The 21,834-nt window shown below is 35.3% G+C and overlaps 1 protein-coding gene across 1 annotated transcript; it reads left to right on the top strand.

Moving 5' to 3' along the window:
- On the top strand, nucleotides 1-16,381 carry LOC107195736 (sulfotransferase 6B1-like). Its single transcript, XM_015589978.1, has 6 exons — nucleotides 1-145; nucleotides 2,165-2,349; nucleotides 5,587-5,713; nucleotides 10,843-10,937; nucleotides 11,087-11,273; nucleotides 16,263-16,381. Exons 1-6 carry the CDS (start codon nucleotides 1-3, stop codon nucleotides 16,379-16,381), a joined length of 858 nt encoding a protein of 285 aa, XP_015445464.1.
- Nucleotides 16,382-21,834: the final 5,453 nt, after the last annotated feature.

Genomic DNA, 21,834 nt, shown 5'->3' with positions numbered 1-21,834 from the left:
ATGTCATCCCACAACCAGTCAAGTGTTCTTCATAAATTCAAGGGAATTCTCTACTCTACTATGTCTTCAGAAGAACTTCTAAATTCCCTGGATTCCTTCAGTGCAAGAGAAGATGATGTGTTTCTGGTTTCCTATCCAAAATCTGGTAAAGTTTACTTTAATGTATTTTTTAAATGTAGAAATAGAATAATAATAAATAAATATAATAATAATTTTAACCAAACATTTGTTTTTCAGAATTTTCTACAAGAAATTAAAGTATCCTAAATGCTTGTTTTAATAAAAAATTTTGACAGTAGAGAGCCAAAAAATATGCTTTGAGAAAATTCAACTGGAGAAATTAGAGCTTTACTACACTTTTGTTTCTATTTTATTCATGAAGACATACAAATGTTGATATATGTAATAAACATAATATCTATAACATTATAAAGTTTTCTTTATACTTTGTGCCAGGCATAAATAATGTTTGTTTAATTTATACTTAATGATTGATTTATAAATAAATAATTTTTTCTTTTGGGCTAATAAGAACCATAAATATTTTTTATTATTAAAGTTTATGCCTTATTATTCAAAGTTTATCCCCACATATAGGTATATACTCATGAAAGGACCATTATTATAAATGTCATCATGTGGATAATCAGAATTAATCATATATTATTTTTGTTTCTGAGAGAGATGACCAGGCTATATCCAACTGCCTGTTGCTATTTCCAGAGCAGTGGGCATGTGGAGATGGCCATATATCTGTTATCATGGATTCAGCAACTAAGAGCCAAGCTCCCTTTAAGTTGTGTGTACACCATAGTCCTTTCATCTGATTGTAAGTCAGGCCCAAGAAACCCTTCCCAATGGATGACACAGAGTTCACATAGGGCCAGATCTCCTAGAGTGCTTTTTCAGAATAAATATAAAACATGTATGTATCTCTTTCGTTGGAAAATACTCCTGCAAATGGAAGTTAAGTGACTGCCTCCAAAGTACCTCAGTATTCTCACTATGCAATATGTTGCTCTATAAATAAACATATCTTACCTGAAGTTGAAATATTAGTTTAGAAAGCAATTTATGATACTTTTAAGGTTCTTGGAACAGGTGGCTAGTTTATACCATATATAAGGCTTCCATTTTACGTATGGGTGCCTATAAATTGACATCTTCCTACCAGCTGCCAGGAGTTCCCCTTTAGTAGCGCAAAACTGTGTATTCTCTCTCTTTTGGAAGAAATCAATATATTTTGTTAAAATAATACAACTATCATTACTATATGAATCACATTTATATAAATATTATAATTATAAATATTTAAGACATTAACATTATAACCTAAAATAGTCTTAAATTTAAAACAATACAAATGAGATCACTGTTTAAATATTTATTCAACTGTAAATTTGTTAATATTGTATCTCATTGGAATTGTAATGAGATAAATGGAAACTAGGGCTGATTTAAACTCTTCAAGGACATTGTTTTCAAATTAGCAAAGCATCCTCCCCAACCAAATTTTCCTCTGTTCCAACTTACTAATGTCTACAATTTTGGGGCACATCCATATTTGCTTTATGTAAACATTAAGTGGTCTTCCTTCCAGGCTTCAAAGTAGCAAGTTTACTACTTTGTTTAAATATATGATGCTTAAATATAACATTTGTTCATTATTCAAATGCTTTACTTGTACAACTACTCTGTATCTACACATACAAATAAAATTCAGTATCTATTCTCAAGGTGGAAATGGGGAGATAGGCATGAATATAAACAAAGGCAAGTGTACTCTAATGTGTGCTACTTTGAGGGACATGAAGGGTCAGCAATTATGTCGAGGGAGTAGGGACTCAGAATAAAGTTTATAAAAGAGCAAGATACATGAGCTTGCAGGACCAGTAGGAATTATATGTAGAAAGATCTGTGTGTTTGCAAATTGGAGAAGGTGCTAGAGGTGAGTGTTAGCATAGTGTTAGCATATTTCAAGCTGAGGAAACAGCATATATAGTTCTTATATTTCCTCATGCTTTTAAAATGTTATTCTTCTTATAAAATGAATTAACATCTTAATGCATCCATTGCTTTTATAACCTCATGCTAATTTTCTATCTTCATTTCATCAAGAGTATCATTTAATTAAAAGTGTACTTTATTTTATTTTTTTACGAAGGTACTCACTGGATTGCTAAAGTCATTGAGAACATCCCCAATGCTGGAATTACTCTAACATCTCCAATCGAATTAGGAGACATTTCTAAATTTGAAGAGCTAAAAATGTATTATAAGAAAAGAGTTATTCCAACACATTTGAGCTATAACATGCTACCAATGGATATCAAACAAAAACAATGCAAGGTAAGTTCAATGGTGAAAGGCAGATACTTGTGAATCCCACAGAACTGAACTTGGATTCTTGCTCTGTCACTTTCAAGCTGTGTTACCTTAGAAAATTGCCGATGCTCTCTGAGCCTTGGTTTCCTCATTTGACACAGGAATAATGGTATCCATTTCAAGCAGTGTGGCAAAGATTAAATAAGACAATGCATGTATAGGTGTTACTGCAATATTTAGCTCATAAAAATTATTTTAATAATCTTTCAGTAATGAAAGAAATGTGAACTGTAATTACACTAGACAATGTTTTACTTTATTCTAAATCTGGTTTTAGTTTTTTTTACTCTAAATATTGGTGTTAAGGGAAAGAAAAATTGCCTTAACATTATTTTAATTATTTTATCTATCATTTTTTTGCAAGGGATTATATAGGAAAAGAATAAAAAATGTTATATATAAATTGTTAAAGAACAGTTACCTCAAGCTATTATTAAAATACACACATTATTTTTAAAGTTAACTAAAATTTAAAAGGCTATTTTATATTTTTATGTATTTCTTATTCAAATTTATGTTTTCATGGAGTAATTCTTATGGAATAAGTTTAAGTAGAAATCATATTTTAAGTACATAAATATCGAATAATTTCAATTTAGTTAAAATATACATTTGCACACATAAAAAAGTCTAGATGTAAATATATTAGCATGCCGAGTGGTTTTTTATGGTATGACATTAGGGTTAGATTTTATTTTCTTTACAAATGTCTGTATAAGAAACATTTTCAAATTCTGTTTTGATCAGGAAAAAAAAAAAGAATAACATTTGAAAAGCAAAGGCAAGATACATGTGTCCACTGTAACAAGGTCCCAGTAATTAGGCCTTTTTAAACAATGTCAGCCATATTCTAAAAATAAAAACAAAAATAACCTACCAGTCAAATGTATATAAATCAAAGCAGATCTTCCTACGAGTATAACTCTATGATCACGTCTCCATGCATACCATTTACTCTTCTGCCCAAAGAAAAGTAAACACGGTCAACCAGAGGCAAACGTCAGAGTTTTGCCTTTATCCCCAGCAAATCTATCAGAACAGGTGAAGGTGTACTAACTTGAGCACATTATTACTCAACCAAGCATTTTTATTTCAAGCAGACTGTCTCTAAGACAGAGAGATTTGGGGAGAAAATTTGTCCAGGGAGCTAAATAACCTTTACTCAGGGTGTTGAAATAACAATAACAAGTGACTACCAGAGACTGAGCTGTGTTTAATAGACATATTTCAAAAACGACAGGAGTGAATATTTTTCCTTTCATAAGCAAAGAAACTGAAGCTAGGAAAGATCAGGGTGCTTCTTTAAACTACTACAGTAAAGGTATCACTTTACTGTACCTTTCAGTGTGACCCCTACTAAAGAATGAGACTCTTTCTCCCAAGAGGGTGTGTCCTCTGTTGCTAATAGCCTAGCCCTGCAGGCTTAGCAGCTGGACAAGCCCTACCAGCCGCAGGAAAGCCTGTCAGACAGAAAATTCCTCTTCCAGTCTTTTCTCACCAGCTCTCAAACATACTCAACCTCCTATATTTTCTTCCTAATCTTCGTCTCCCCTTTTTTGTTTCCAAACTCTCTTACACGAAATTTATATTTTCAGATAATTTCATGATATTTAGTTAATATTTAATTTTTTTCCAGAGTACTATTTTGCCTTGCCTTCATATCCCTCAACTTCCCCCTAATAGTTCTTATTTCCTAGAATATATTTTGTGTTTTTTTCAGTATAATTGACATATAATATTAGTTTCAGATGTAAAACATAATGATTCAATATTTGTATATATTGTGAAACAACACAATAAGTCTATTTAACATATGTAACATACATAGTTACAGAATACATTCTTTTAACCTCTTTTGGCAAAATATGTATTAATAGTTTACATTGCTTTTCCCACTAGATAACACTGATGTGTGTCTTTGCGGGTTCTTCAAGGGTCCTAAATTACTCTTCTCTTTAACCAAAAAAAAACAAAAAAACAAAAACTGATGGCTAAAAATTCTGCTGTTTTATCACCTTTTGTTTAAGCAATGGATTTTTAAACTGTAGTCTCAGACTTGGGGTTCTGTGAATTTGCTCATGAAGCCTAGAGAACCTAGAAAAAGGCTGAGGTGTTGGGTTACTCTGCAGTTACTCCCTGGGGTGGGATAAGGTGGTTCTTCATTCCTGTGCACAGTAGCCTTTACACATCTCTCAAGAAAGGAGGAGCAGGTGCTGTTTCTGTGAGTCATGCACAACACTTGTTCTATGAACACACTACAGAAAGATAGTTACATATTAAAAATGACTCAGCAAATACTTTTTTATCTAAGTAAACTGTGTCCACTCTGATTGTCAAAAAAGCAGGTAGAACATCTAGTACTCATGCAATATTGACTGTAATTGAAGAATAGTCCTATTATATCCAGCTTTTCACACTGGTTTCCTAAGTTTTTTAGATGCTTCTATTGCACTCTATTGCACTTCTATTGCACTCTATTGCACTTCTATTGCACTTCCCCGTTGTAACTCTCATAACACTGCATTGTCAAGAATGTTCCCTCACCTGACTGTAAGTTTTGAGAGGTCTGGGACCATTTCTGTCCTGCTCAGCATTATATCCCTTGGACTTGGAACGTTACACACTGCCTGATACACTGTAGGTATTAAATAAATATTTATTGAATTGAATTAAATTGCAATGTTCATGTAAATCGGGAGAGTATCTCAAATTCTTTAAGCTTTGGGGGATTGAATTATAAAAAAAAAAAAGAGAAATTACAAAACATCATTCTTTTTGTAAATAAGAGTAGACAATTTGTAAGACATCATGTTTTATAATAAGTGGATATTTAAAAAGTAATCTTGTCCTGCAAATGAATAGGGATTTCTCATGTCTGACCCTAGAAAGATAGGACCAAATTTAGCACATAAATTGAAAAAGTGTAGTTGTTGGGCTAGCTGTATCAACATCACCTGGGAGCTTGTTAGAAATGCAGGATGCCAGCCTCATCCTCAACCCCCTGAGTCAGAATCTGCATTAAGTTTTAAGAAACATTGGCCTAAGTTTGTGTTTAATAATCAGCTGAAGCTGCCAGAAAATTGTGACTCGCACAGGCAAGTATGGTTGCTAATTTCTTTTTTAGGAAGTATTTTGTTTTGGGGTTATTTCCACCCCAAAAAAAATTGTCCTTTTTTTTTTTTTTTTTTTTTAAATTAACAGATTATCTACATCGTTAGGAATCCAAAAGACACAGCTGTTTCTTTATTCCACTACTACAAAGATAACCCTAATCTCCCCAGCGTTGAAACCTGGGCTACGTTTTTAGAACTTTTTCTAAAAGGAAAGGGTAAGTATAATAATGATTTTTATTCATAATGTACAATGAAACTTTCTGCTCGAAATGAAAGCATTTTCCAAAAGCTTAAATGGGTCCTAATGCCTGCTTTCAGAAATACTTTTGAATAGATTATTCTTTTGCTGCTTCTAAGCAGTTCTTTTTGACTTTGCTTTTTTATAGTTTTTCTTATAACCTGTGGGTAGAACATACTGGCAATTTCTTATTAGCTGGTATGAATGTTTTCAAAACAGATTAATTCTGATCAAGCATCTTTTTTTCATATATCATCAGTCTTTTTAGTGAAGTCGTTATGTACTTATTGGGGTACAGTGAGATACAGCCTAAACCTAGACAGGTAGACTGAAACATGCTATATATATAACTGCATGGAAAACAAAACAGCACAAATGGTACGCATAACCCTCCACCCCCAATCCACCAAATAAACCAGTGTGAAAAAATTAGCCATTTTAGCACTTGGTTTTATAAAAACTAACAGAAAGTAATTTATTCTCAAAACACCACAATGATAGATCATTTGGTTGAGCTGGGCAGCGCATGTTGGTCCTTCTACCATGCATGGCCTTTAAATTTATTCATTTTTTCCTGACTCAGTGGTGTCTGGAGCACTTAAAAAAAGCTATTCTGAATTCCCAAGATGTATTCAACAAAAATAATATACCAAAACAATACCGAAGTAGGAAAGACATGATTTAGGAATGGTGTGTACCCAAAGGATTTTACCTCTTATAGGGCTTAAAGTAGATCTTAATTGTTAGTTTAGCTGTTTTACCTGTGAATTGTTAAGCTTTTGCTTGTTAATTTAAGAGAGGCCACAGCAAGTGTAACCTTAACATGAAGACACTGGGAACTCAACAGAAATAGGGTTTAATACTTTGTTTTGCTCTATTTCCTTTGGAATAATATGCTATTTTCACACTATTTTAATTCCTCTATTTCCTTCTTAAAGGCACGCTTTTAGTAGAATCAAAGTTTCAGGAATGACAGATACATTAAAGTTTGCTTAAAACACCCACCTAATGTTTGAATCACTTTACTACATCTCCAAGAACTATAGAGGCTAAGCTTGAACTTTTTAATCTTGACAGCAGGTTTACACCCCACTCCTGCCTCAAAGCAACACATTTCATCTTGCTACTTTTTAAAAAAAAAATTCTTACCCTATGATATAGACACTTAGCTAAGTGCTATGCAAACATGATCTCTTTTCACCCTCACTAGAACACATGAGGGAGACTTTGTTATCCTCATTTTACAGGTGAGGAAAATGAAGACCTTGGGAGGCCAAACAACTTGTCCTTAGACGTGTAACGATTAAGGAGCAGAGCCAAGATTTAAATTCAGGGGTCAGTCCAAAATCTCTGCTCTTACCACTATACCATGACTCATCCAGCAAAACAAAACAAGACTAGAAACTGTCCCCCAATCATTAATTTCTCTTTCACATGTTAGCCTTCTAAATATTTGAAGATAGTTAGCATGCCTCACTCTGCTCCAATTCCATTTTTGGAATAAGTAGTTTAAACACATAAATTACTTTTTTAAAACAGACCTTGAGTCTGCTTTTTCTCAAGAAAAAAAAAGTTGTGTTTGTCTCCCACTATTACGCACTGCGTTCACCATTCCTCTTCCCACAACTGCATGAGCTCTAATTCGGCCATGTCTCTATAACTTCACAGTTCCCAGGAGACAAAATAGCCCCTGGGTATGGTCCGACTAGGGCAAGGTAGCTTACTGTTACTGCTCCTATGCTAGAGATTATGTTTCTATGAATGTAGCCACAGAAAGGCCAACCCAGGCCCTACACAGGGAAGCAAACTAGCGTCAAGGAACATTTGCCTTTGTTATCACATTATCAGGAGTTGCAGCAGAATATCCGGAAGGGCAGAGTGTAGTTGGAAAAAATATCTCAGGTGATTCTTTTATACTGTCTTAGGTGGGTTAATAGATTTTTAATTGTAAAGGGATTTGACTTGTAAGTATCCTACAATTGGGTAATCCAGCCTGGGCAAACTCTGTTGACACTGGGAAATGTCACCAAATCAGTAAAGCTTTTAATTTACTCAGGTGGGAGCAGTGGCTTCACATTTTACTACTTATAAGGTAAGGTTTGTTTTCCTCCGTGTGTAGTTTGTGTGTGTTTTAAGTATGTGACTGTGTTTCAGGGATGTTCTCCAAAGACTTTTTGAGGGGAAGGTTATTTCTTTTGCAGATGACAACACAATGTAGTAGAAAAAACAGTCTATAGGGCATAAGACCTGAGATCGAGTCCTGACAATAATTTATTCTCTGTGTGCTTTTAGATAATAGCTTAACCATTCTAAGGTCCTAACACAAAATAGGACTAATGAAACTATTTTAAAAATTATTTAAAAGTTCAAATTACGTAATGGTTAAAATTTGCTGTAAAAATCTACTCACTTATTCTGTTATAGACTTTTAAAGACACAAAGACTTTTAAATAATTTCACATTAGGGTGGAAATGTTATAAGCAGACATTTACCAAGAAAGATTATTTTACAAGTCAGACATTTTGATATCCTACATCTGTCTTCAAACCATAAACATAAATACACATTATATGAAAAGACAGTACAATAAAGATATAGATAGCTATATATTTATCTAATTATTTAATTTATCTTTCAGTTTACAAATACACTTTAGGTTTTCAAATTAAACAATAACTGTAGATTGTCTTCTGGCAATATCTAGAGGTATTAACATATCAATAAAATCATATCAGCGTTTTACTTTTTATTCTCTATAGCCCCCTCTCCAGCTGTATATTAGAACTCTATATTTCCTAGGCTACTTCATCACTGTGAGTTTTGTTTTCTGCGCAATTACCTATCAGTAGGGTGCTTTCTAGAAACTAAGATGCTCATTATAACTATGTGAGTGGGGCAGAAAGTTTGCAGAAAGTACGGAAGATTTGAAACAGCTGACGAATAGGAGAATGTGTTAATGCAGGACAAATCAGTTTGCTGGGCAGCCTTGGGGTCCTTAAGGCTGGAAAAATGAATTTGCAGTAGTGTAAATTCAGGATTATATAAATTTCTTCAGCAGAACTCAACAGCAGTGGATAAGGTGAATAGGTGAACTATTTTGATTCAATATCAGGTGTTTTTCAGGTGATTAAAATGAACTATAAGAGGGCAAGGAAGTTAAAGGTATTGGGGATGAACAAAGGGAAGAAAGCAAAGACAGAAAGGAGACAAAAATAGTCAGAGGAAGGTCTGCTAGATGCTATCCATTAAAGTCACTGCAGTTGATAGCAAGACTTGAGATGATGCAGAAGATTGTAATCTAAAATCAGAGTCTTCAGTGACTGTAGAGGAGACAGCAGAAGGTTGCTACCTGCCTTTCGGACCCACTGTATTTTATGTTTATTATGTCAAATCTCAAAGAAGCCTGGATCAGAGGGAGGAGTTTCATAGAAAGCAGTGAGATTGCCAACTTGCTCTCCAGACCCTAAGAAACATAAGTTGGTTGAGAAAGACCAATTTATATTCAGGGCCATTTCAGGGGAATGAATAATTTTGGATGACAGAAGGAGGGGGGTGGGGGCACATCCAGGCATATATTAAAGCCAGGAGGTGCTAGAATAATTCTGTAATTAAGTGAAGGATGGGGAGAAAAGCATTTTCCCCATACTCCCTACCTTCCCGTGGTATGACATTTGGTCTCTATCCCTGCCCAACCTCCAGCTGCAGAAGCATGGGCTGCCCCGACAGTATTGAGGGCTTCCACAGCATAGGCAACTCTAGGCAATGACATTATCCACGAAGGCTGTGCTGCAGCTGCTAGTAGGAAGTGGGTTGAGAACGTGAGACTAGTCTGGGGAATTAGAGACCAGTTAACTTCCTAAATTTTCATGGAAGGAAAATCAGTCTTCCTCCCAGCACATGTTTGTGCTTGGGAAAATGTTGGCCGTTCTTACAAGATAAACCCTTTACCACCGATCCGGTAGGTAATTCTAAGGCATAGTGTTATGAGAGGTCATTGAAATAGCAGTGAGATTGCTGATAACTGAAAACTGAATGGGAGCAGCTCTTCTAAGCACCAGTTCTTATTATACAGTCCTCTGGGTCTAAGGGGTAGTAGAAATTTGGGCCGATTCTAATGATATTACCATAGCCCCAGAAATTCTTGTTTCAAAAATACATTATAGTTATTGTTTTGCCCCTTGCTTCCTCAGGAGCTGAAGCCATGAAAAATTGCAGTTAGTTTGGAGTTAATTATATCTTTATTTAAAGTTTTAATGTGCAAAATGTATACAGTACAATGTCTGGCTTAATAAATGTTTACTAAATGAATCAATAGCAGATTTTTAGGAAATAGTAGAGTAGCCCTTTGATGACTAGTATTAAATCTTTGGATGATAAAGGTGTGTGGAAAGATGTATATGTAGTATTTTAAAGTATTATGTTTTATGCTTTAGATTGTCAAGCTAGTCAACTTTCTGGGGTGACAAGAATTTCCTCACTATTTTTAATCATCACTGCTATAGAGGTCATTTTGCATGATAATCTTCACTTTTAAGCCCTGGAGGTTTTTTAAGTCTGTCAAATTAAAAACAACAAAAAAGAGATAATATCAAGTAGTAATAAATTTCTAAGTCTGTATTTTTCCAACCTTAAACTAAGATACCTGAATAAAATTCTTTTTTTTTTTCCTGTAGGAGGAAGTTTATAAATTTTTTATGCTAAGGAATTAATTATAAAAATCGCGTCACTTTACAAGAAGAAATGATAAATTCTCAATACTTTTCTATTCCAACATTTAAAGTAGTTATCAGAACACAATTATAGTGAAAATGTGTATTACAATTTCTACTGTCATTTCTGCTGATAAAGAAATATTCACTAGAAATAAGAAAAAAAAAAACAAAAACCCAGCACAACCTTATTAAAAGATTTAGCTATCCAGCCTCATTTCACAATATTGTATTTAGTTGAAAATATAGTGAAATTGAGCTCTTCTAAGGAAAACTTTTTCATTCTTGAATCTAATGTTTAGGTACCTTATTTGATAACTTTGCTGAAGTGAGAAGAACACAGGGACCCAAAGCCATAATGTTTAATATTTGCACAACAATTCTCTTTTCTTCTAGTTGTGTATGGATCCTGGTTTGATCACGTTTTAAGCTGGGAAGACCACAAAAATGATAAAAATGTTCTATTTATATTCTATGAAGAAATGAAGAAAGTAAGTCCTTCTTAATATTTCAACAATCAAAATCTAAGTCAAAATAAGCTAATATAAGAAATCAATCAATTCTGTTTTCTGATTTAAGGGAATGAATTAGTGTTTTGAGAAGTAACACTTTTTTTTTTTTTAATTTGCTTATTGCTCAGGATCTTTCTAAAAGCATAAAGAAAATAACTACTTTCCTTGGTATTAATTTGAGTGACAGTGAAATTAATCAGATTGCTTGGAAAACATCATTCAGGGAAATGAAAAATAATGCAGCCAAAGAAAACTGTGATCCAAATAAGACCATCTGTGCCCTCACAACTAATAGGAACCTGGTATTTAGGAAAGGTAAGTCAGAAAGAGATGTGCTTTGCCTGGAACTTATTTGTATTTGAAAGTAGTTCTATTTTACCGTTTTAAATCCTCATTTCACCATCGTGCATCCCATATCTTGCATAACTTATTATACTTGGTCCCTTCAGTGAATGTTTATTAAATGAAATTCTTGAATTGCATTCTTTTCAGACTTTGAGGTCTCCACATCCGGTTAGGAACAAATTGAGAGAAAGATACAGGAATCAAACAGACGGAAATGATAAAGTTATTTGAGGAATGTGTCTCAGGTCTGCAGCCCAATGTATTTGCTAATAATTTATCTTGAATTTTAGAAACATACTTTTAGTCACGACCAATCAAATGCAGTCCTGTCCCTGGACTTGGAGAAGGTCACTTAGGGCCTGATGGAGAGCAGTACATGACATGTTTTCTTCAGGAGAGAGAAAAGGGCTGACAAATGTGCACAGTGCATTTTCCCAAACTCACCAATCAAATTAACTTACCTTGCAGAAATAAGAGATGGAGAGAGCTGGGATTGTTAGCTAAGGATATTCCTTTTTGCATGAAACTAAAAGAAAAAGAAATAAATCTCCACTAATTCTTAACATGTAGTTTAGAAGCAGGTTGGGCATATCCGGATATAGAATTGCTTTGAAATCCATGTGAATTTAATCCAGATCTGGAGGAAAAATGATTTAACATTTTTCAAATAACTTACAAAGACAAATTTTATGGATTTCTGTACACAGATTTATTTTCATTCTTTGGCCAATCTGAATATAATTCCTCCCAAAGCAAATATTTGCCAACTCTTATAGATCAGATATTATATTCAACTTAGCAAATTATTTTTGTTCTTTTTGGTGGTTCATTTTTTTTTCCCTTATAGTTGCAAAACCGAGACTGAGAGGAAGGAAAGAATCCAATTCAGTAAATATATATTAATAAACTATTTTCTAAGAACTAAGGTTAAAAATGAAATAAAATACAGTCTTATCCTTAAGAAGGTCATCATCTAAACAGTAATGCAAGGTCATAACAACTGTGCTACTAGTATGAGTAAAAGTGAATAGCATCATAAATAAGGGAGAGAGAATTTTTTTCTTAGGAAAGTAGGTGAGGAGATCACATTGGACCTGGGACTGGAAGCATGAGAAGGATTTTACCAGGAAACTGACAGGGAAAAAAAATACATTCCTACAAGAGCTAACAGCAAGACAAAAAGCTCAGAACCATCATGGAATTGGATGGTATTTTCCAGAAAGAACAAGCTTGGAGTGGTATATGATGTGTGAAGCAAAATGAGGGAGATGAAGTTTGGGGCCAGAGAGCTAAAGCTTTGACAGACATCATAAGAAGGCCTCCCCCAACCTTCTGTCCCTAGTCTTTTTGCTGTTTTAAAAGGGATCTGACATGGTCAGGCATGTGTCCTAGAAAATAGTAGAGTCAGAGTGGAAAATTGATTAGAAGAGGATAAATGTAGAGGCAGAAAGTCCTATAAAGAAGTTGTAATAGTCCAGGTATGAAACACTGATGATCGTAATTTGGGCAGTGGTGGTGAGTCACTATTAGGTGGAGCTCAGCTGAGAAGTCAGTTTAAGAGCCATCAGCAGATTGTGGAATTTGGTAAAATTATTCAGGGTAAGTGGGAAGGGCTAGTGGAGAAAGGGAGAGAGGTGAGAGCCCTAGGGACCCTAACATCAATGGGAATGAAACAGCCCTAGACAAGCCAAGAAAAGATATCAGCCAGAATTAGGAAGAAAGCCAGGGTCAAACATGACCATTTATTTATCAGCAAATTCTCAGAGTAGGGCTAGAAACCAGGCTGAAGGGTTTGAAGAGATGAAATATAAAGAAGGGAGCAGCAAATAGAAACCACTCTTCTAAGAAGTTTGGTAGTGGAGGACAGGAGCAAGATTATATGAGAGCTTGAGAGAGAGGCAGGGCCAAGAAAAGAATTAGGAAGAGTGGGAGAGAGGATAAAGGGAAGACAGGAAGAATTTAGAGAAGAATGCATGAAGGAAGGTGAAATGAGAAACAGAGAGTAGTTGGGAAGGACCACGGTAAAGAGGATGATGAGAAAAGAGGAAATTCTGGTATTTAGTAGAGTCCAGTGCCCTTTGAGATCTGATTAGCAAACTCTCAGTATTCACACATTTTATCCTGCAAACTTGAGAGGTTTTACTCTAACGATAATAGAGTTAATTTCTTACTTGCCACACTTGTGACCCTAGCAAATATTTCTAGGTAAAATCATGTAGCTGACAACATTAATTCAAAAGCATTTAAGTTCTCTCTAAAAGTGGTTTCTTCATATTAGATCTAACAAAGCACAGATTAACACAAGAAACATCCTCACTGATACTAGTCATCATAAGTACCTTTTGGTAAATTCAAACTATATGAGGAATTAAACACAAGGATGGGGCAATAGAGACAATTCTCTTCATTCCTTCCATTTGCTGGACGGGGTGGGAGTAGGGGAAATCTATCTTCTGAAAGTTATAGTTTCAAAAAGCTACTAAAGTCGTTGATTTAGACTCCTTGGCACACAGAGATATTTCTTACTTTACAGAGGAGAATTTGTGCCTGCAGCTGTCTTTACTTTAAATTCAGAATAGATTGGTATTCTAGAAAATGACTATGGCAGCCAGGGAGATAAGGTGACAAGCAAGGATACAGAGTAGTCCACACAAGTTCAGAAGTCCTAGGGCCCATACATGCCAAAATTTAGGGGAAGAATTATAGAAGAATGGAAAGATATATGGACAGGATATATGTTGCAATATTGGTTATAACAATGAAATCTTAGAATGCATTTAAAATGTCACTAATCAGAAACTGTTTAACATATCAAGGCACATCCATGCAGGGATTTACTATGGAGTCATGAAAACTATAGAGTAAAAATAACTTTACTATGAGTCCGGTACATTACTTGATTTATCTTGATTTTGACAGCAGACTTTTGAGGATGGTGTTTATGTTACTCATGTTTTACTGAGACATCAACCACCTGAATAACTTGTCCAAAGGCACACAACTAGTAGCTGATAAAGTCAAGATTTGAATCCAAACACTCTTACTCTACTTACCATAACTTTCATTGTAGGTATATAAATACTAATATGGGAAGATGACCAATGTATATAATAAGTGGGAAAAAAGCAGGTTATAATTGTGTGATTTAAAATGTAGTTTACATGTACTTATATGTTTGCAAAGAACATCTGGAAGAATGCATGCTAACCAATTCATTAGCCACGTTAGCTGAGTATATTACCTTGATTTTTATCTTCTTTTGCATATACGTATTTTCTCTAACCTGAATATACAGCTACTGTGTTATTTTTTTAAAAGAATTTTTAGAAAAAGTAAAAGAGTGAAAGAATACATCAGAAACCAAGCAAACACATGTCAGGTCAGTTGAAAGAAGACGGCAGTGGTTCAGGTGAATTGTATCAGAAGTCAGAAGGGAAAACCAGGAAGGACCAAAGAATTTAGATAAGTAACATGAATAATATTGATATTGTTCTTCTAAGGACCTCGTGAAGCTGACCTTACGCCCCAATTGGTATGTTTTAGAAGCAATGTCATTTCCTTATTTTGGGATCTTCACTCTGGTACTTTTTCTCTTTGCCCCTGACCCCTCTTCTTTTCCCTAAACAGAAAAGTTTCACTTCTTCTTAAACTCAGTCTTTTGGACTAGGAATCGACACCATCAAATATTTCTTAAATGGTAATATATTTCTTTGCTTTAGATGACATTGTCTGACATTCAATCAGACCATGGGCTTTATTGAGCACCCACTATATGGTCAGCACTGGATTTGGTACTGCAGGAATACACAAGCAATACATCACAGCCCTTAACCTGAAATAGTTTACAAGCTAATTGTAAGGAAAAGATAGTAGAGAACAATATCAGACAGTCTGTGATGGAAGGCTAAAATGATGCATTACTGGCTCCATGTACCTGCACTCCAAGGATGAAGCTTAGGGCCAGCAGGGGCAAAGGACCATGGCGGATAATATCCAGGGTTGGAGTTTGGCATAGTGTGCATAATGAAAATGAGAAGGGCAATCTTGAGAGGTTGACGCTGAGGCCAGGGCTGAGAGGGTGACTTGGACAATCAGGAGAGGCCAGGGGACTGTGCGAAGTACAGTTGACCCTTGAACAACACAGTTGAATTGCACAGAACCACTTATACATAGATTTTTTTCAACAAATATTGTAAATGTATTTGCTATTATGATTTTCTTAATAACATTTTCTTTTTTTCAGCTTTATTGAAATGACACAGTATATAATACATATAACATACAAAATAGGCATTGATTGTTTATGTTATTAGTAAGGCTTCCAGTCAATAGTAGACTATTAGTTGAGTTTTGGGGGAGTAAAAGTTACATGCAAATTTTCCATTGGGACAGGGGGTCAGTGCTCCTAACCCCTGCATTTTTTAAGGGTCAGCTGTATATACTTTATTTCAATTTCCAGACACCTTATATTGAAGGTGAAAGCATCATATGAGTAACTTGATGATTATATTTTCAACTCTTTGTTATCGATATTGTAAAATAATTTTTTTAAAAATGAGACCAATTACCCACCCCCGTGGTATGTTATCGGCATAACTACTTCTGTAGAGGTGCATAGGCAGGGAAATAAATGAAGCACCATTATGTCTACTTTGCTTTATATTTTGATTAAGTTTAGGTGAGATATTTTTATGCCTTCTATCATAAAACCTAGGATATTTATATATTCGTAATCTTCATTTCTTTTTAAGAAATAACTTTTTAAACTGTACAAATTAATATGTAACTGTTACTGAAGGAATTAGAAACAACAAACAAATGAAGAAAAGAATAATTTTCCCATCATCTTATCACCAAGAGATAAAATTGTTCACATTTTATTATAAACCTGAAAGATTTCTTTTGTGAATACTATACATTTAAATTGGTTCTTGTCTGATATATTTGCAATTTTTCCAGGAGCGGTGGGTGATTGGATAAACTACTTTACTTCAAAGCAGAAGAGAGTATTTGATGAACTATTCACAGAGAAAATGAAACACAGCGAACTCTCAAGACACTTTGAAGATTATTCTTAATATAAATGGAAAATGAAACCGATTTCCATTTTATGTGATACAGTGCTTGTGGAACACATAAATATTTTTCACCAGTGTGGAAAGCAGATATTCCTTTCAGTGAGAAATGGACACTTTATAAATGCATCAGAAGTGCTGTATGTGAGAGACTATTGTTATATTTGGTGGTAGCAGAGAAAGGAAGTATATGATTTTTCAATGGCCGAATTATATATCTGCTTTCAGGATATTCATAAGATTAATGGATAAACAAAATGTGGTATATGCATAGACTGGAATATTATTCAGCCTTAAAAAGGAAGGAAATTTTAACACATGCTATATGAATGAACTTTTAAAGACATCATGCTAAGTGAAATAAGCCAGTCACAGAAAGACAAATACCAAATGATTCCACTTATATGCAGTATCTAGAGTGAAATCCATAGGAACAGAAAGAATGGTGGTTGTCAGGGGCTCAGGGGAAGGGGAAAAGGGAGTTGTTGTTTAATGAGTATAGTATTTCAATTTTGCAGGGTGAAGTTCTGGAGACTGGTTGTACAGCAATGTACATGTACTTGATGCTATTGAACTGTACAATTAAAAATTAAAGTGATAAAAAAAATTTTTGAACCCTTTCTATGTGTCAAGCATTATTATAGATTATAGGGACACATGAACTTGAAAGAGTCTTTCTTTTTAAGATGCTTACATTCTGGTGGAGACAAATACATCATTTCTTTCTTTCTTTTTTTTTTTTTTTTTATAAAGGAAACATCTGAGATATGGCAGGCAGGCACTAATATGTGCTATAAAGAAGATAACATAAGATAAAGTGGTAGACGGTGACAAAAGAGTTGCCTTGGCTGGGGTTTCGGGCTGAGGACTCTGAGGAGGTGACATAGGAGTTCCAATAGGAATGATGAGTGGGGCTCCCTGGGCCTGGAGTCATGACATGGAGTGTAGATTTCATACTAGCTGGGGGATTTTCCACAGGGGTTGAGACATTCTGACAGATGCTTTTACAAGGTCACTCTGACTACTAGATAGAGGATGGACCCAGGGGTTATGGAAGGAGACAGGGATAAATGGCTATTATAGCAGTGTAAAGTGAGAGAAGAGGGGCATGTGAACAGTGGTGGGAGCAGTGGAAATGATGAGACGGCCGATTTCAGGATATATGGTATTGAGCTAGCTCTCCTAGTAATACAGGAGCAAGAGACAGAAAAGAATAGAAGATGAAGCTTAGATTTTGAGCTAATTAATTGACTATCTGAAGGTACTATTTCTTTAGATGTGAAGACTTGATAGAACGGTTTTGGTGGGGTGTGAAGTAGGTGGGCTGGATCAAGACTTCTGCTACGGCTATGCTGTTTGAAATGTCTGTTTAGACACCAGGTAATTGGTTGGTTAGAAGAATCTCTCTGACGTTTGCTGTGTTGTTCCTTTGGGCCCAGCAGGAAGGTACAAAAAAGTAGGGTGGTGTGGGAGCTTGCGGCAGTTTAGATTTATAGAGTACTATAAAAATGAGCATCTGTATGGTGATGATAATGGCAGGGACGTGGCGCAAACGTCCATGCCCACTTGGATTTTCCCTTTTTCTAAGTTCCCCCTGAACTTTAATCTACCACATTGCCTTTTCACTTTCTTGGAGCTGTAAAACAACTCATCTGCATTTCTTCATCCAAATTGCTACCAGTTTTTCTCCTAATGATTCCCCTGTCACTTATTTTCACTCTTCTTCCTCTTTCATTTCTCTGTCCTACTCCCTCCTCTCTGTAGTCAGTAAGTAACTGCTAAATTCTAATGATTCTTCTAAGGTTCCATTAGGTGGTATTTTCTCACTCCTGTGTCTTTGTGCCTTAAAGGCATTTCACCCCATAAATAGTTCAACATGAGCTCTATGAAAACCTGCTCTGAGACTTCCTGTCTCTTTCCCCTATTATTTTTTATTTCTCCCCCATTGGCTCTCCAATGACTATTCACTTATATTTTACTTCCCATATTGAACCACTTGGGGCTTGTATTTTTGTGTAAATGTATGTCTTCTATTCTAGTTTGTAAGGTTCTCTCTATTCAAGTTCATGTCCTGTTCATTTTGTGTCCTCCGCCACACCTAACCCAGCACAGCAATCCTTATAGATGCTTAACAAGTGTTGTTTGTGAATTAAGTTCATGAATCAATTTAATTCTGTCTTCTGGAAAACTCAGTTTCAGTACTGTAACCCATTTTGATCCTATTTTTGTATTCTTCTATTGCTTGATGTCTGCATCAGTCAGTCAATTATTTTTTTAACCTAATCACATATTCTCTTAGCTTATTTCACTTTTTTCACATTATGCAAGTCTTTCCTTCCCAATTTTATTGTATACTTACAGAGAACTTGTAGGAAGCATCTTCAGTGACTGATACAGAGTTTTACTCTCAGAAATTGTTTTGTGAAGATGTGTTGAAAAAAAGAATGAATAAGTGAATGAATGGTTTAAAAAAACAAATGAACGCATTCCTGTGTGTCTACCAATTCAGCTTCCTGGTCCTCCTATAGGCATGAATGCTTACAGTCATATTTCTTTGCTTTTCCTCCACTTTCCAAATCAAACCAGACACAAAATACTGTTGATTCTTGCATTTCAATATCTCTTAATCCATTCTGAGTGTATGAAAGACCTTATCAATCTTCCTTCAGACATAAACATAAGCAAAGACCAATTATAAGTGATAAGAATAGCCTTAGTTGTAAGTAAATAAATCTGGTAGAGAGATTTGTGGGTATTCACGCAATCTGTATATGTTTTTAAGCTTTTTTTTTTGTAATTTCTCCTTGTAATATGTAATTACAAGATAGAAATAATTTTTGTTTTTAAGCAGCTCATTCATACATTTATAAAATATTAATTAAAATCAGGTAATTGAAAAATCAGTGCCAAAAAGGAATAATGTGGCATTTAAATAACGTTCACTTTGGTTTCATTTATTTTTACATTAGTTTAATGAAAGAATTGTTGATCCTCTTTCTGGGTACCCAGGTACAGACCTAGATGGAATTTTCTAAGGAGTTAGCAGAGGAGGAAGTAGAAAACACCCTTATGGCTACTTTACATGAAAAAGCTATAAACAAGGAGTCATCAATCCACCCCGTCCCCTCGGTCTTTTCCATTGCCAGTTAGAAAACTAATTACAGGGAAACACTATGTGTACTCCATTTAGGCAGTTCGGATTATTACTCTTCCAGAGTGTGAAGAGTATAATCTCAAACTACAACTAAACAGATTAGAGCAAATAAATTTGGGCATTTTTTGTTGTTTGTTTGCAATATAATCATTAGTAATTTAAAATCTTTGTGACTATTGGTATATAGCTATGAGGGTTTACTAATCCTTAATTGTTGGCTGGTTGGGTTATTATCCCCAGGATGAAAAGGAAAATCTCAAACTCTAATTAATAATAGAAGTGCAAATCTGAGCCAATCTATGTCTATGATATACATGCATAGGTGTATATTTCTAAAATTATGATTTTGTTCAATTCGAATTTGCTATTTATGTCAATGGTTTATATTAATTTATGATATCAAATGTACTCTAACAGAAGTGAGAAAATATAGGTCTTTAGGTGTTCTCAATTATTTAGATTGTGCCTTTATTTTGTGAAAATTTCAGTCTACCAGGATCTGTATAAATGACAACTGAAGGCAGGTGCAGGCAGGCAGGGAGGTACAAAATATCCTTGTGATAACTAGCTCAGTTTAGGGAGAGAGGGTATATTTCTGAGTAATTGGTCCAAAGAGAGTTTTAATTAAAATAAATTAGTGTGATCAGCTAAATCCTGCTAGGTTGCATACAGCTGAGCTGGAAAATGATCTAGAGGTTTATTCACTCCAGGCAGATATATTTAAAAATCATCAGGTAAATACACAAATTAATAACATTAATATTAATTTTGTTTCAAAAAGCACTTCTAGCCCATTCATTAAATATCTCATTTCATTTTCCTCTTGCTTGTATAATGAAGGCCAACCATATCCTGTTCTGTGAGGGTTTAGCTTCTCATTTATAACTGAGATTATAAAGCTTCTGTAGCCAGTGGGGAGAAGTAAAGTTTCTCTCCCGAGATTCATGAAACCTAAGTAGGAATTCCTTGAGGACAACTAAAACTGAGGACCAAGAGTGATGAGGCAGTAGTGACAAGCCTTGTTAGTCTTCTTTCTAGGATGCCAGTCAAGTGTTGCAGGAAGGACAATTCTCAAGTGCACTAGCTGGGCCTCATTTGATACTTACGCTGTTGAGGACAGCAATCTGCTGGCTCAATAAAGCCTCTGTCTTCCATCACAGGTGTTGGCTCTCTACAGCATGGCCAAGGCCTGGGGCTCTGCTACGAAATGAAAAATCTGAAATTCGAAGAAAGAGAACTTGGATAGTAGTGTTTATTTCTACAAAATAAAGAGAGACGACAAAAAGACTCCTGAGGGCCCATTCAGGTCAACACCTTTCCATGCCCTAAACTGCTTCTCTCAGGGACACTATCCTTGAGAAATGGGAAGAATGAGGAGTGTGGATGCTGGTGGAGGATAGAAGAAATAGTACATGGAAATGGGTCATTTCCCCAGCCACATTGGGTCCTCTCTTTACTCTGACTCCCAGCTCTGTTGCTCCCCACACCAGTACTTTAGGCTTTCTGCTAAACAGACACAAAATGATTTTCATTCAGAATCCATTTCATTCAGAATTCACTATTTTTACAGAAAGAAGGATTGAGAATCCTTTAGATTGAATTCCAAGTGCTGTACCAAACCTTGAAAATTACTAATGAAAAAGCCAGAAAGTGTTGCCTCTTTAGAGCTAATGTCCAGAAGTGGAGGGTGATAATTTAAAAAGTGCAATGACAGAGCTCTGCAGACCTGAATCTTTGTGTGTGGAATCGGGAACGGGGTCCATATAGGAGCCCCAGGCGTTGCAGTTGGGAGGCGGGGGTCTCTCACTCATTATGGATCCACCTAATGTGCAGCTGTTCTAGTGGAAAGGTATCCAGAGGGCCCACATAACCAAACAGGTCTCATCTTTTGCAAAACACAGTTCTCCAGCCAGTTAGGTCAGGCATGAGGAGAAAGAAACTAATGCTGAAATTGCTGGCCCCTTGCCAGATGCCTCCTACTCAGTCTCTAACATGAGATTCAAGACTGCTTGTTCTCTGGATCTGGAAAATCAGTTATACTTTAATATTGTATAGCAGGGTCTTAGTCTAATTTCTCTCTCTCTCTGTCTCTCTCTCTCTCTTTCTCTCTGTCTGTCTGTCTGTCTGTCTCTCTCTCTCTTGCATTCTTTTCCCTGCTCTGCCTTCTTCTTTTTTTTTTTTAAAGACAGTTTCTCAAAGTGTATTTTGCAGAACTGCATGTGAACCTCCTCTAAGATACTTGTTAAAGATTCCATTTGAGAACTATTGCTCAAAAATAGGAGTTATCGACTCTGGCTATATA

This window comes from Pteropus alecto, unplaced genomic scaffold, assembly GCF_000325575.1.
Source record: "Pteropus alecto unplaced genomic scaffold, ASM32557v1 scaffold103, whole genome shotgun sequence".
NCBI classification, from domain to species: Eukaryota; Metazoa; Chordata; class Mammalia; order Chiroptera; family Pteropodidae; genus Pteropus; species Pteropus alecto.
The sequence above is the reverse complement of the archived record's forward strand: the minus strand, read 5'-3'. Positions and strand labels throughout refer to the sequence as shown.